Source organism: Amaranthus tricolor, chromosome 12, assembly GCF_026212465.1.
Source record: "Amaranthus tricolor cultivar Red isolate AtriRed21 chromosome 12, ASM2621246v1, whole genome shotgun sequence".
NCBI classification, from domain to species: domain Eukaryota; kingdom Viridiplantae; phylum Streptophyta; class Magnoliopsida; order Caryophyllales; family Amaranthaceae; genus Amaranthus; species Amaranthus tricolor.
Window position 1 is genome coordinate 13,938,568 of NC_080058.1, and position 15,873 is coordinate 13,954,440.

Below are 15,873 nucleotides of genomic sequence, written 5' to 3' on the forward strand. Positions count from 1 at the left end.
TGCTTGATGATTATTTTGTAAGCATGATTTAACTATCGCGTCATAAGCTTGTTGAGGAAATTGTACTCGGCTTTATCGCTGACCGATTCAATCGGCTGTCATCCGTATTATGGATAACAGTATTTTGCAGGAAAATTTAGCTCAAGTTTCGATCCAGGCTGCAACTTTAGTTATTCTATCGAGGACTTAGCTGCATTGATTTTACTTGATGACTTTGATGACTATATTGTACTTATGTTCTTTTTAATCGTATTTAAGCAAACCTTATGTTATATTATCTCAGTTGTAAGATTTTTAACTTATGTTTTGAACGGTTTTAGTTTAAATGGTTTTTAGCAGTTCGAAGTTTTACACTTCCGCATTATTTATTTTAAGTATAATTATTAATGTTAATTATGTATCGAGAGTGCCGTTTCTGCTACATAAAATGTAAACATAATAGGAGCGAGTTTGAACATTAAATAAACAAGTAAAATGTAAACATGTAAACATTGAGTTTGGAGCATTATATTCATACCTATATAGTAAACGCACAATTTTTTTGAAAGGAACCTAATAATTCATTAATAAAAACGTCATATGACATCTACAACAGAGTAATGTACAATCAAATACATAACAATTATCATCAAACAAAATTTTATATAGATAAAGCAACGATTATTATAAAGAAGATCTGATACTGAAGCATTTCCTCTATCACATAGCTGTTTGATACAAACTTCTCCACAGAGGTAGAGGAATAATTGAAAAATTCTTTGAAGACCCTTTTTACCATCAAATTGATATCTAGACTCTAAACTCCCACAATAAGAGACTTTTTTATAACCCAATAAATAAGTTCATGAAAAAAAAACCAATAAATTGTTAAATCTAATCCAATAATGGGATACAATAACTCGATATTATAGAGAAATACTTTTATTATAAAGGAGATCTGTCACTGAAGCATCCCCTTTATCACATAGCTGTTTGATACAAACTTCTTCATAGAGGCTGAGGAATAATTGACAAATTCTTTGAAGACTCTTTATACCATTAAATTGATATCTAGACTCTAAATTCCCACAATTAGAGACTTTAAAACCCAATAAATGAGTAGATCTAATCTAATAATTGGATAGAATAACTCTATAATATAAAGAGAAATAATTTTATTTGTAACAAAAAACAAAAAAAGCAAAACTAAAAAGATTGAAACTTACAATCAATCATAGGTTGTAGGTAACCAAAAATTAACAATAAAGAGTAGGGTTTTTTTTTTGTTTTTTTTTTACAAGACTAGGTTTTTCTTTTTTGAAAAAAAAAAAGCGATAGAGGAGGTTAGGGGGTTTCTTCCTAGTAAATTGGGGTATTCATTAGTAGGTACCCGCTTAGTCTGGTACCATTTTAACAGCCCTTGTCCTGATCCAATTTATCCGAGTACTCGAATTTCGGGTACCTAGATAAGTGGGTCGGGACACCGGGTACCCATTTTTATTTGTGATTATTTGGACATATTTTATTGAGGTTATGTAGCAAAATTTTAGGAATTTCATGGTCTTTTTTTTTGGCAGAACATTATTGTGAATGTTTAGCCTTCAACTTCAAGACATTAATAAGTCACTAAACCATTAATCAACATTCAAAATTAAGCTATTAGACATGTATGTATTTAGTTGATTATTGATATAGATCAAAATTAAACTAAACTTCCAGAATTTATAATTAAGTTTGATAAAGAGACATAACTTGATTCAAGAATTCAGGTATCTGTTATTGAATTTCAGATAAACAAAGTAACAAATCTTGAAGGACTAGTAGTTTACGTGTTGAATTCCTTCAATGCAAAAGAAGAAGGTGACTGGATACTAGAGTGCAAATTGATTTTGTGAAGGAGAAATTGGAGCAAACAAGGCGTGAAGTCGGAAAATGAAGAATACAAAGTTAAAAAATGAAAACGGAAAGTTCAAACTGAAAATGAAAGAAGGGTTTAGGGCATTAGGGCTGTTTGAAACCAAAAAAATAGAATTGTCCCTTTTAAAAGCGGGTTAGTGTGTACCCGTTAAAATTTTTTCTCGGCTAATAACCGAATCCGGCCATCTGTAAGTTTTGTTTAGAATTTGACCGAGTATTTATAATGCAGGTCAACAGGTCGGCGGTCGAATCAACTTTTTTTTTACACCTGACTAGTAAATACACAACTTAAATATGCATGACTTTCATTTAAAAGGATAAAACGAATAATTTTGAGGCAAACCGTGAATGATCTTAAAACATGTATCATCCTAGCAGAGGCGGTGTCCGTGGTGGCCGAGATCGTAAGTGCGCCTCTCTTTGTTTCTCCTGAATATACTCGATTACCTAATCAATTGCTTCAAATTTTGGTGTTTGCTTGATGAATTTCCGTTTTCTGTTTCCATTTTGTACAGAAACCCTAATTTTTGGGTTCTAGTTTAGGTAGATTTGTGAATTTTTGCTTCTTGTTGATATTTTTCATGGCTTGTTATCAGGGTTTCTTCTACGTTTATCGACTTTGTATAGTGGTTATTGATTTGTAAACTACTCTTATCATCTACTTTTGGCTTCAATTGGATATTTATCTTGGGTTGTAGAAACTTGATTGGGGAAATTTATCTTTCTAAAATAAGCATTATGAAAACATGCTTATTCAAAGACTGAACCTTAGTTTGATAGTAAGAGGAGAGTTTTGTTATATTTTGGTGAGCTCTATTCAAAATCAGATTTTGTTAGAGCAAATGCTCTTCAATGAAGATTCTAACTACAAAGTATGATAAAGATTGCAAAGTGTAAAGAGAATAATCAAACGCAGCAAGAATTGCAATGTGGGAAAATCCTAATATCAAATTAATATTAGACTAACCGACCCAAAGAATGATTAGTTCTTGATTACATACACTAATCAATTCTAACAATGGAGATGAAAAACTATAAAGATTACAAGAGTAATTGAAAATCCCCAATTTACTCAAGAACCCTAATTTGTGGCTCCCCTCTGTCTAGATCAATCTCTCTTGAAGGATTACAATGTATTTTTCTCTCTTGATTACAATGTAATTCACTTAATAATCATAGCTTGATGTAGAGAGGGAGTATATACAGTACTAAGATAGGAAAGACAACAAGCAATATAAATCCCGTGCAAAACAGTAGTCTTGCTCGACAAAAGCCTTTGGTCGAGTGATACCGCTCGACTGGGTCAAGCCACCTACTGATGTCGAGCCACGGCTCGAGTGGGGAAGGCAGCAACATTCTTAATAGTTTCTGTTTCGTACCCAAACACAAGTTCGCCCATTTATACCAAGCATATATACTTCATAACATCAAGATCAACGTAATGAGATTATGAGTCACAAACATAACAAATCTCCACTTTGATGTAATAATCTCAATTTCGCCAAACACAACATTAATCAATCATCTTCCAATAAACAACCATCATCAAGATAAGACCACCTCAAAGAGGTGACCCTCCCTTAAATGAGTTTGAGCCAAGTTCAAACGCAACTCCGATCAAAGACCACCATAACTCCAAATATAAGCTCATTGGAACCATAGGAGCAAACACCTTACCCAAGACAACCGAGCCCCAAGCTATAAAGTCTTGAAAATGCCTCAACCTCCTATCAATGCAAACCATCTCATGACTACACATAAGACCACATTCCATCAATGTACCCCTATCAACCAAGTTGACACATCTTCGATCTATCACATCGCTACCCATCATTGCCATGCCATCTTCAACTATCATATCACTTCATGAATATGATATTCATTCCTTCAAGGTACACAAAGGAATGTCTCCACCTAACGTAGATGCACACACATCATCAACCTTATCCTCAGCTAGAGTAACACCGCTATCGACCTCCACCTTCATCTTGGCGCTAGAAGAACCACAAGCCCGGAGATTAGTAAACTCTACAAAAATAACCAAAAACATGAATGTTGATGTGCAGGGATCCCGCAAGTACCTTTTGATCCTCCCGGAGTTCAAGAAGATACTCTTCTTAACTCGTGACTCAAAATCGTTTCCCATACAAGCATAGGCCGTGTCACCAAAGAACCATACTCCGGAGTATTCTTGAAGCGCCAACTTCACCACTTCGGCATCTAACATCTCGCCTAATGCCACTTGTAACCACAATGAATAATGAGTCAAACCATGTAGAGCCATAACCATCCTTACCATCTATTCATATCTCATCCATCCACCAAAACCCTTTGCTCTCCGGTTTCCTTCTTTGCCATAATCATCCAACCCTTGAACACCCTAAAGATCTCATCACTATGCTCCAAGAAATAAACCCACACTTTCTTCAAAGTAAGCAAACACCGGTAGATACCATGTGATTGAACCAAGAAAAGACTCCACATCACCAAGTGACTACAACCGAGAGAACATGTTCTATTTACAACCATCTTGAAGCTAACCCATTTTTGCTTGTAAAGAACACCAAGCTCACAAGATCCAAGAGAACTCATACATCTCTCACCAAATAGATCATTCTTGGATAGAACCCCAAAGTCTCTCTCATTTATATGCCCATGTTTCAAATGCCACAAAGAAATATGATGCTCGTTGGACAACAAAGAACCTTTTGACCATGCCAACCCTCATCCATCGACCCAACTAGCTCATAAAGTGACCCTTTCTTCTTGCTCTTCATCACTACTTGAAACCCATTAGTGACAACCAATCTATCCTTATCAAGAATGCATCTACTGCCATCACTAACCAAGGCACCTAGTGATATCAAGAATCCATCTATCAAGGCACCGAGAGAACATTGCACACCGCATTGCTGCCCATGTGTACCACTCCACCTTGAGCCTTAACATTTATGTGGAGAACCAATGTCTATGAGGTGTGACATGAAATGAACTACCCGAATCAAGAATCTATCTATCATAAAACCTTTCACTTGACTCAACAACAAGAACAAAATCATCATAACAATCACTATGAACAATGGCCGCCGAATCCTCATAAGAAAAACCAACACTCTCCTTATCTTTGTTCTTACCCTTCATCGGGCAATCCCTCTTCACATGGCCCTTCTTTTGACAATTATAGCATATGACATTCTTGCCTTAAAACTTAGAACTACTCTTCCCACAAGGTCTATCCTTTACTTCAAGGCTCTCACCATCATGTGAGTTTTTGTCACTCTTAGTCAATTGATTCTCAATCAACTCCCTTTGTAGCAAAGCCCCCTTTACATCCTCAAGAGTCAACACATCTTTCCCATACAAAATTGTCTCCCTAAAATGCTTGCCCTATTTAGGTAGGGCGCACAACAATTTTATCGCTAGATCCTCATCATCAAGATTCACATCAAGGTTAGACAAATCCATCACAATTGAATCAAATTCATCTATATGTGATTTAAGAGAACTACCTTCTTCAAGATGAAGATCATGAAGCTTACTCCTCAAAAACAAGCGATTTGCCACCGATTTAGTCATGTACAATGACTCTAGCTTCAACCGAAGACCCGCCGTTGTCTCCTCCTTTGCGACCTCTCTAAGTACACTATTAGAAAGACACAAATTCATTATGGAAAGTGCCTTCAAATCAATCTCTTAAAAATCTTCCATGGACATTCTTGGTGGTTTCTTGGACTTCCTCAACAAAGCTTTCACATACCCGTTTTGCACCAAGATAGCCTTCATCTTAAGTTTCCATAACCCAAAATGAACATTCCTATGAAACAACTCTAACTCAAACTTTGTAACACCCATGGTTACTAAGAACCTAATCAAGAATCTCTAAACAAACCGTAAATCAATGGAATTATAACTTTCTCAAGGATTTTAACTCAAGCTCTTGATACTAATTGCTAGAGCAAATGCTCTTCAATAAAGATTCTAACTACATAGTATGATAAAGATTGCAAAATGTAAAGAGAATAATCAAACACACTAAGAATTGTAAGGTAGGAAAATCCTAATATCGAATTGATATTAGACTATAAAACCGACCCAAAGAATGAAGACAATTGTATTGATTAGTTCTTGATTACACACTCTAATCCATTCTAACAATGGAGATGAAAAATTATAGAGATTACAAGAGTAATTGAAAATTCCCAATTTACTCAAGAACCCAAATTTTGTGACTCCCTCTCTATCTAGATTAGTCTCTCTTACTTGAAGGATTACAATGGTTTTTCCTCTCTTGATTACATTGTAATTCACTCAATAATCATTGCTTGATGTAGAGATGGAGTTTATATAGTACTATGATAGGAAAGACAACAAGCAATATAAATCCTGTGCAAAACAGTAGCCTTGCTCAATAGAAGCCTTTGGTTGAGTGATACGCTCAACTGGGTCGAGCCACCTATTGAGATCAAGCCACGACTAGAGTGGGGAAGGCAGCAACATTCTTACAGTTTCTGTTTTGTATCCAAACACAAGTTCCTTCACTTGCCCATTTATACCAAGCATATATACTTCACAACATCACGATCAACATAATGAGATTATGAGTCACAAACATAACAGATTTTTAAGAAAATGTTAGGGTTTACGAAGCTGTTGTGTCGATGAGTTTTTAGTTACATTTTGCTAAAAAAGTGAGCAAGTAGCTTATAAGTTATAAGTTTGATAGCCTGTTAAATATAGCCTATTAGTGACTTGAGTGTTAGGGTCTTGTGCTCGTGGAAAAGTGGTTGCAATATCAAACTATTTGGGAGGAATGACGTTTTTTTTTAGGATTTTGGGTAATGAATTGTAGAGTTTTCCTGTGTTTTTTTTGTCTCATATCCTCGTTTCCTTTTCAGTTTATCTCTTTTTGATGTGGATTGCTTTTTACCCCTAGCAAGCAATATATGCTTCTTGTTTTTGTTTATTTTATTGCTTATAGTGTATATTTATCTAGTGCAATATCTTTTTTACTGCTAAAGTCTGTTCTCATCTGAATAAAATATCAACTAAGGCTTAGAGCCAAGGTTAGGATGATTTGTTTTTTTACTCTTGTTAAAATGCAGGACGTGAGATATTACATTCATTGTCATTTATATCATGTTTTGTCTGGATGAGGTATGAATCTCAATCATGCATACATTTGATAGATATTCTACTATATACCTTGTACACGTTAGAGAGACCGGAGACGTCATTTGACTGTCTAAGTTGAATGACTAATGACTTAATGAAGGGTATTATAGACTTCAAATTAGAGATGGTTTTTTTTTTACAAGGCAAAGATTAGTCTTGGTTTATGATATAATTTTTCCTATGTTTCTTTGTTTTGTTTCACTTAGTTGATCTAGTATTGTTGGGATTAAGGCTTTAGCGTTATCGTTGTTGTTTTGGTTTTGGATTACAATTGAATATAGTGATATGACTCATTAATACATATAAACTTTTTTATTCATGTGAAGTTTTGTTTTTATTAAGGCTTAGTTATAAAAACTCTATTATTTTGGTAAGGTTTTGCACATATGTCCCTTTGTGATCTGTTTGAATTGGAGGCAAGGTGGGAGCTACATAATTGCTTTGAGGCAATGGAATGTTGTTTTAATGAAATAACCCGTTATCATTCTTAAGTACATCGACAATAATCTAGGCATCACTCTGAATAATCAAAATAACATGCTATCAACCAAGTTCCACCATAACATTCATGGCCATCTTTGCGGTGGTAAATTCAGCAGGTTCTAGGTTCCAATCATGCACAAGAGTTTGACTCTTCGCTAAAACGTTTCCCCCAAATTCATCCCTGCAAACTCTAAGCATGAGTTTTTCCCAAATTGCGAGGTAGGAGTATCATAAATTGAGCACACTGAAGTTCGGGACGACCATTCTAGTAAGAGATACAAAACGTACACATATAACTATCAAAATGTCATATAAAGATCTAAATTTGAACTCAAGAGACCTCAGATTGAAGAAATAAATGCTAAAAGAGATCATTTCTAGCTGTTCATATTTGTCATGCTTGCAATTATGTCCAATCCCACTTGCTCCTCCATTTTTGAAGTATGAAACACCAAAGGCATCCTCTAAACTACCACAACGTGAGTGGCAATTAAAATTTAAACACTCACGGTCCCACACACTCTTAGCATAACCACAATCTCTCATCAAATGAAGTGTTGATTCCATCAAGCCACATCTATTACACCTAGCATCCTTAAATCAAGCTTATGGGAGTGTGGTAAGATATCGCTACATGCTCTCCATTAGAATCAACCGAATTGGGAAGGAGAATAAAGGACTGAATTCGCTTCAATAAAGGGTCAAAGCCTCATGTACTTGAGGCACTCGTACTCATGGGGCATGTTTCCTCATCCTTTCTTTCTTTGTGTCATGTCGTAGAATTTCCCTTGGAAAATGATAGTAAAGGATGCTGCTTGAATCTCAAACTCACGTACTCATGTTGGACTTAGACTTCAGCCTCCACGTCATAGAGATGAATCTTCAGTGTCTGACCAAACTATTTTGTGAATATTTCCTTAATTTTTGCCCCTAAAGAAAGGTCAAAGTATCATAATTGTGTACGAGTGTCTGATTTGGATATTGTAACTTGACGTTCAATGAGGATTTGGGAAAACATAAGGTAAATGTATGAAGTTTCTAAGTGAATGTGAAGTGAGCTCTCTGTCCCTTGAGGTTTCATTCTTGAAATGAAGTGATAATATTGTGGTTTTATGCATTCTCTTTTCTTGAATTAAGATTTGGATTGTATAAATGTAATTCTTTTGTGGTTTGTTCGACTTGTCTGTGACATTTTTTCCTAATATAATTTTGTTTATGCTTTACTTAATGCTTTAATGGTTATTCTTTCTTTTCAGAATTTAAATGGGATGATGTGAAAGTTGATAAGCACAGAGAAAATTATTTGGGTCACAGTATCAAGGCTCCAGTTGGGAGATGGCAGAAAGGTAATAAAAATATTTTTTCAATTCCTTCTATGTAGATAAAGTGTTTATTTGATAGATGTCCATTATACATGAAATAATCTCATGTCTGAGTACTTTTATGTTAATCAATTAACATTATTTTCCATTTTTATGCTATATTTACCAAAATCCATTATAATCTTGCCCAAATAAGTCTTTACACGATTGTTAAAATTATAGTTTGTACACATCAATCCTATTTTTACTCTATATTGTTGCATTGTTCAGGAACATTTTGATTGTGATGTTAGGGTTTAAAACTTTATATTGCTTGAACAGGCAAAGATTTGTTTTGGTATAATAGAGACAAGAAATCTGAGGGGACGGAACAGGATGCCCTCAAGGCAGAGATTCAAAAGGTTAAAGAAGAAGAAGAGCAGTTAATGAGGGAAGCTTTGGGTTTTGCTCCAAAACGCTCTAACCGACCTCAAGGGAATCGTCTTGATAAGCATGAGTTTTCTGAACTCGTAAAGCGTGGGTCAACTGCTGAGGATTTAGGTGCAGGTCATGCTGAAGCTGCACAAGTCCATGGACTTGGTTTTGCTAGGTAAGATTTAGGGATATTGTATGTCTCCTCACTGCTTTTCTACTTGTGTATCTGCCTTGGTGAACTTTTAGTAAGTTTTCGTTGACAACATCATCCTTGAATTATCAGATATCATTTAAATAGCTAACATATATAGGCATTATCCATATGTCTATACTAATAATTTTATCCTTGAAAATTTTTTTTTCTTGACCTGGCTTTATGTAAAAAATGTTCATAGTGCTTGCTATTGAAACGGGAGACATTTGTTTTATCCTAAAAATATTTCACATGGAAACATTAAGATAGATTCTTAGCGCTTGCTATTGAAAAGGAACACGAGGTTCAATTTCTAATATAACATGTTTTTTAGATTATTGAGAGTAAATATTGGTCAGGGATGACTTATATTTTTAGGTAATTAATTGCGTTTTTGTTAGTTTTGGTCAAACACTTCCTTGAACGTACTTGGGTTTTGAACAACTACCTTAAAAGAAAAAGTTGTCAAAACCACCTTAAATTGGGTCATTGTGCCTTAGTTTAAATAAGTTCCTCTTCCTCCTTAATAGAGATAAAGTCTACAAGTAATTGGATTATCCATATTTGGAATCTAAAGAAAAGAATAACTCAGGTGACAGATATATAGGCTTTTTGCAAACCAACTTTATGATATTCCTTAAAGTGTGAGTAACTCATGACTTTAGTTTAATGTCATCTATGTTGGTTTTTATTTATTCCTATTAACTTGCCCAATCATGAAGTACAAATTACCTTTAAAATAGTCCTATGTTGGATGATTAGTTAGAAATGTGGTAAAAAAAACTTTGTATGAGATTGATTGGAAAGTCATGAAACAAGTATGTCCATGCAACTCACCAATTTGGCTGATTTCATATACTCTCTCAGTCTTCTTGATTTTGCTACATACTATTTTAGCCCGTCCCACATGCTTTGCTTTATTACCCCATGAACTGATTAATTGACTAAAACTATTAATTGGAAATGAAATAATAAAGAACAAAAAGAGAAATTATATGTTTACAATTTTCATGATTATAATAACTCTTTAATTTCCCTTATATATAATAAAACTACTACTTATTCCCCAAGGTACCCCTAATATAGCAATTACCTAAATCACCTCTTCGTAAAGACATAAACCCAATATTCCAAATATCAAGTCATTGCAATACCGTCCGCCTAAAGTTCCACCTTGCCCTCAAGGTGGATAAAAATTAGCTTGGCCTTCCACCGTTAACAAAAAAGATGAGGAGAATAAATGGTCGAGAAAGGATATTCTGTAATTGATTAGCTTGAGTGAGCGTAAGATTAGTTCAGTCTGAAAATTAAATTTAGGAAATGGGAAGTGAGATTGAGAAATAAATGGGTCAAAACTTAAAATTGGAGTGAAAACGAATTGAAGTGGGTTGAAAATCTCCCATTTTGCAAAAGGATTTGGGCTTTAAATGATTTGGTCTATTTTTATCACGAATTCAAAAATTGCAACCAGGTCACTGCTCATCAAATTTGGAAGAAATTTGATACACTTCAATCTAAACCTTCTGAAATGTCGTTTGAGAAGGAGTTGTTGAATGCTGTTGTATGTCGTCTGGATGCATTGGAGGCAGAGTTAATTGCAACCAAAAAGGCTATACATGAAGCTTTGACGAGGCAGGATGAGCTGCTTCAATAAGATGCCAATATCGGATGAAGAAATGTTGCCGACGTATTGGTGCTGACATCATCAATGACGTCATCCACAAGTTTAAAAGTAAACTCTAGCTGCCAGCTTTCATTCCTGCCCCTATCTTCTTTATTCCACTCTCTCTCCTTTAACCCACAAATCCTAAAAAAATCTGTCAGCCCCCTTTCCCTTCTCAACGGCAGCCCTACAACTTGTCAACTTCCACACGTCAGCAACCTTACACGAAACTCCGACAGCCTTTCTCGTCGCCCGGTCGCCTCCCTTCTCTATTCTCTTCAATTTTTCCTTTCCCCTAAACCCTAGAAATCTTTTTCCTAGATCTGAATTCCTTCTCATATTGCCGCCGACAACCCCTTCCCTCTCTTTGCCTTGCTTCTTCCGCCAGTAGATATTTTTGGCGTCAAATTCTCTCGTCCATCCGTCGACGACCATGTCCAAAACCTAGCTGCCACCACCTTGGTTCACCTTTCTCCTAATTCCATCTTTTCCCCAAGCCCTAAAAATTATCTCTGTCATATTTCCCTCGCCAACACCACCGCTTTTTCCGGCGACAATTTTACTTGACCAGGTTATAATGCGGCTTCCACCACCTTCGTTTTCCTCCTCTCTTCCCGATTCTTCTTTTCCCATACTCGACTTTTTCTTGCACCGAACTGCAGCCTCATCTCTCTCTTCTCTTGGTTCCGATACCACCAGCCCAGTCCACCACCACTTCCGTTACACACATGACTCACAATGTCTCTCTCCTTGAATACCAAACTGATTCCCACAACCATTTTCGCTTATTTTGGGCTCATCGGAATCGGGCCAATCTCCTTTCTTTTTCCTTATTTTTTTCTTTTTGCTGCTTCTGTTGCTTTTTTCTCCATTGTTGACTTTTTTCTCCCATTTCTAGTGCCGTTTCTGATTTTTTTTTTTACTTTTCTCTTCTGTGTACTTTCGTTTCTTAGTCTTATCTTACTCATAACTCTTGTTTTTCTACTTTTATACTCCATTTTTTCATCCAAATTTATTAGCTGATCTTCACATTTTTCCAGATCTTCCACTTTATTATTAGCCTCTTTTGTTATTTCATGGTAAAGAATTACCTTGAGTTCATTCTTCATTCCATCATGGAGGTAGAGCATTGAATATGCCTTGTGGCTACTATTGTGTCTCGAAAGTTTTTCTTCCTCTAATTGTTCATTACGAAATTCAAATTCCTTTTCCCCATTTTTCATAAATATCCTTCATAGAGGTTGATTTGAAAGATTGAATGACATTATCTTGGACAACCCTTTTGAGCATCTCTAAGGGTGGATTTTCGTTCCCAAAACGCCCAAAAAATGCATCTAGATTAGCTACCTTTGTATTTTCAGGATTTGCGACATCTCCGGTGAGATTCCGGTCATCGGAATCGCACTGCTCTAATTCCATATTTACTATGAACTGATTAATTGACTAAAAAAGTAAATTAGAAATAAAATAATAAAGAACAAAAAGAGAAATTATGTTTAAAATTGGATGATAAAAGGATGAGTACAAAATAACCTAAGATAAATCAAGCACTTCGAGAAGCTTGAAATCTCCTAATTGAGTATAAAACTCACCCACAATGTGTTTACAATTTTAATGATTATAATAACTCTCGTATTCCCCTTATTTATAATAAAATTACTATTTATTTCCCAAGTTACCCCTAACATAGTAATTATCTAAATTACCCCTTCGTAAACCTAATATTCCAAATATCAGGTCATTACAAGGATATGACCCCACCTACAATACCATACTATAATACTCCAATTTTCTTTTCTTTGGTTTGTGTACAAATTCGCTTAGGGAGACAGTAGTATATATTAGAAAAGTTATATAGCTCGGAATCTTGCTGCGGTTGAGCTTGTGTGACTACAACTAAACAACTAGGGAGACCAGGATAACAACCTTATTAGACTTATCTCCCAGTGCCTCAACCATGGTTTGGTACATTCATTTATGTGTTCTTTTCTTCTTTTTATATCCTTTTTTGTGGATTTTTCATATTTTTTCTTTTTGTTTCCTCTGACAACTTCGATTTTTTGGCTTTCATTTTTTCTTTGAATATTTCTTTTATTTTGATATTTTGTCTAGCTTTTACTGCTTGTTTATCTTTTTTGTTCTTTCAGTTTTCCTCTTTTTCGAAATTTCAGTCTTCTCTTCTTTTGGTTGTTTCGTCGTTTTCTCTTCGCTTCTTTTGATAACAATTAGATATTGATTAATTAAACATAATGCTTGTGTCATTTTTGCTATATTATTGGCTTTGCCTTTGCATTATAATGACAAATGTTTTAGATCTTTTATGCAATTATAAGATGAACCACCTCATTTGGAAAGCAGATTTTTAGATCATTCCTTTTTCTATTTTTTATGTGAACTTACACTAAAAAATTTAACATTACCTCTATATCTGACTTATTACTCAACGGGCGATAAGAGTTTCAGACATTAAGGAAGAACTTGTATATGTAGTGTATTTTGTGGTGCAAAATGGTGGGAAGTTGGAATAAATAATCTTCCACACATTCTTTGCAGTAATTTTTACTTTAATTTCAACGTTTTTGTATAAAAGCATTCCACCATTCACTCAGAACTGTATATACATTTGTTTATGTGCATTTACAGCCACAAGTATAAGCCATAGTAAACCCTGAAGGTCTTATATTTAGGGAAAATCAAAGTTTCTAACTTGTTAAAGTGTAATCTGTAATTCTGTAGTCTCTTTTCTACTCTCTGAATCGTAAACAATATTGATTGCCTGTTGTTTTTGCACTCACCTTTGAGCCACAAAGGTAAATAGTGTGTTTAGTCTGTCTAGCTGGAGCATAATGGCATGAATTCCATTGAATGGTTGTTTACAAAATGACTACAGTTCTGTCTACATTTTTCTTATTGGAATTGATGGTGACTTAGATATCTCTTTGGATTTCCTGTACTCTTCCTCTAGTTTGCTTGTCCCCCATCTCCCCCCACCTGAATGTACGTTTTACTGTAAGTTTAAGAACACATCCGACAGTTCACTTGAACAACAATAGTTTTTTAGCCTAGAAATTTACTTTTTGCAGATAGTTTTTGTCTGTAAATCCTAGTCGGTTGGGGCTAGTATAGACTGTTGCATTGTCTTATTAAGACTGAGGACGCTAAATTTGTTTTCTTTTAGAAAGATACTGACCAGACTTATATTTCATTTATTCAAAGATTAATTGATAAGTATTTTGACTAATTTATTATGTAGTACAGAATTCAGGGTTGAAAATATATAGTTGTATGCTAAAATTGTATTATATAGTTGCATAATTAAAAATGTAGTACAAATGCATCTATGTAGGTTCGTTTCTAGGGTCGATGAGAGAAAAGCCAGCTATAAAAGAAATGTATCAAGTATCAACTATCAATAAAATTTGGACCAAAAAAATAAGGTATTAATTAAATTTGGACCAAAAAAATAAGGTATTAATTAAATTTGGAGCTGGAAGTGCGTAGAATATGTTTATTTTTGAAGTGGAAAAAACCTTTCTGGGAACTTTTGATCTCATGATATTCCCTGTGTTTCTCAGCTTTAAATTCCTTTGCTCGTGCAGTATGTAGTTTCATGAATTTAGAGGGGACATGATTTTGCAGTACGCTTTACCCATTTTACTAAGCTGAAGTTTCACAATTTATTATTATTTATTTATTTATTTTTAAAGTTTCTTGTTCTTCTGATATTAGAGCTCCTCGTACAATGGACACGTCAAGTTCTTTTCAGCAAACCATCCAAGGTACTATCGTTGAGACAGATGCGTCTGCCCATGAGGAGGTTTCAAAGAAAGTGTTTAAGCAGGAGTCTGACGAAGAAGGTAAACATAAGAAGAGAAAGCATGACGAGAGGAAGCGAGAGAAGCATGAAGACAGGAGGCGTGACAAGCATGACGAGAAGAAGCACAAGAAGCATGAAAAGCATGAGAAGCGGCATTCTCGTGACTCTGATGACAAGAGGAAACGTCGGAAGGAAAAGGAGAAGAGAAGACATGATTCAGATTCTGATTAATTGTTTGTGGATGATGTTGTATGCGTGGCAAATTGAAGTTGTTCATAAATCCAATTCCCAAGGCCCTTCCCTTGGCCTCTCCCCTCATAATTACTTTCTTATATCAGTTAGACCCGTCAAATGGGTCTGTTGAATTGGGTTCTGTATAATTTTTATAGGTTAAGTACTTGAGTCATGCAATAGTTCAATACCGGTCTTGGGATTTGGGTTAAGTAGCATGATGTATGACCATTATCTCAAAATTGTATTCAAATTTCTCTTAAATTGCAAGTTCTCACGCCTAGAATTACTTGATGGGGGTAATACTAAGTTGGAAAAATTACTGTGAATAATGTCTTTCATGTTTTTTTTTTTTGTAATTTTTGATTAATCATAAATAATATTAATTTTGAGCATTGGTTTCCTCTAGCATCCAAATAAGTCCCCCTATCTACTACTATTATAGGTAATTTGGCAACAAAGAGAAAAAAATAAATAATATAGAATAAAACCCTCCCCTAACCCTTCTACCCACTGGGGCCCTATCCCCTCCACCTCTCCCGCCATTGGCCACCCCAAACCATCCCCCCACATGCATGACTTTCCCAACCCTCACTTGACCCGATCAACTTCCACAACAACTGCAATTCAAGATCCATTAAATACCTCCCATTTTCAGCCACCCATCCTTATCCCTTTCCCT

General features: G+C 35.1%; 1 protein-coding gene across 1 annotated transcript; it reads left to right on the forward strand.

Moving 5' to 3' along the window:
• The first annotated feature begins 2,183 nt into the window (after positions 1-2,183).
• Positions 2,184-15,510, forward strand: LOC130828817 (uncharacterized). Its single transcript, XM_057694820.1, has 4 exons — positions 2,184-2,300; positions 8,808-8,897; positions 9,195-9,462; positions 14,873-15,510. The coding sequence occupies exons 1-4, from the start codon at positions 2,258-2,260 to the stop codon at positions 15,189-15,191; spliced, it is 720 nt and encodes a 239-aa protein (XP_057550803.1). The 5' UTR covers positions 2,184-2,257; the 3' UTR covers positions 15,192-15,510.
• The last annotated feature ends 363 nt before the right edge of the window (positions 15,511-15,873 follow it).

Bases quoted from the DNA above. Each gene is read 5' to 3' on its own strand.
- LOC130828817 (XM_057694820.1), top strand. From the start codon at position 2,258: ATGTATCATCCTAGCAGAGGCGGTGTCCGTGGTGGCCGAGATC. The intron at 2,301-8,807 runs GTAAGTGCGCCT...CTTTCTTTTCAG, and splicing joins TGTCCGTGGTGGCCGAGATC to AATTTAAATGGGATGATGTG. The intron at 8,898-9,194 runs GTAATAAAAATA...TTGCTTGAACAG, and splicing joins AGTTGGGAGATGGCAGAAAG to GCAAAGATTTGTTTTGGTAT.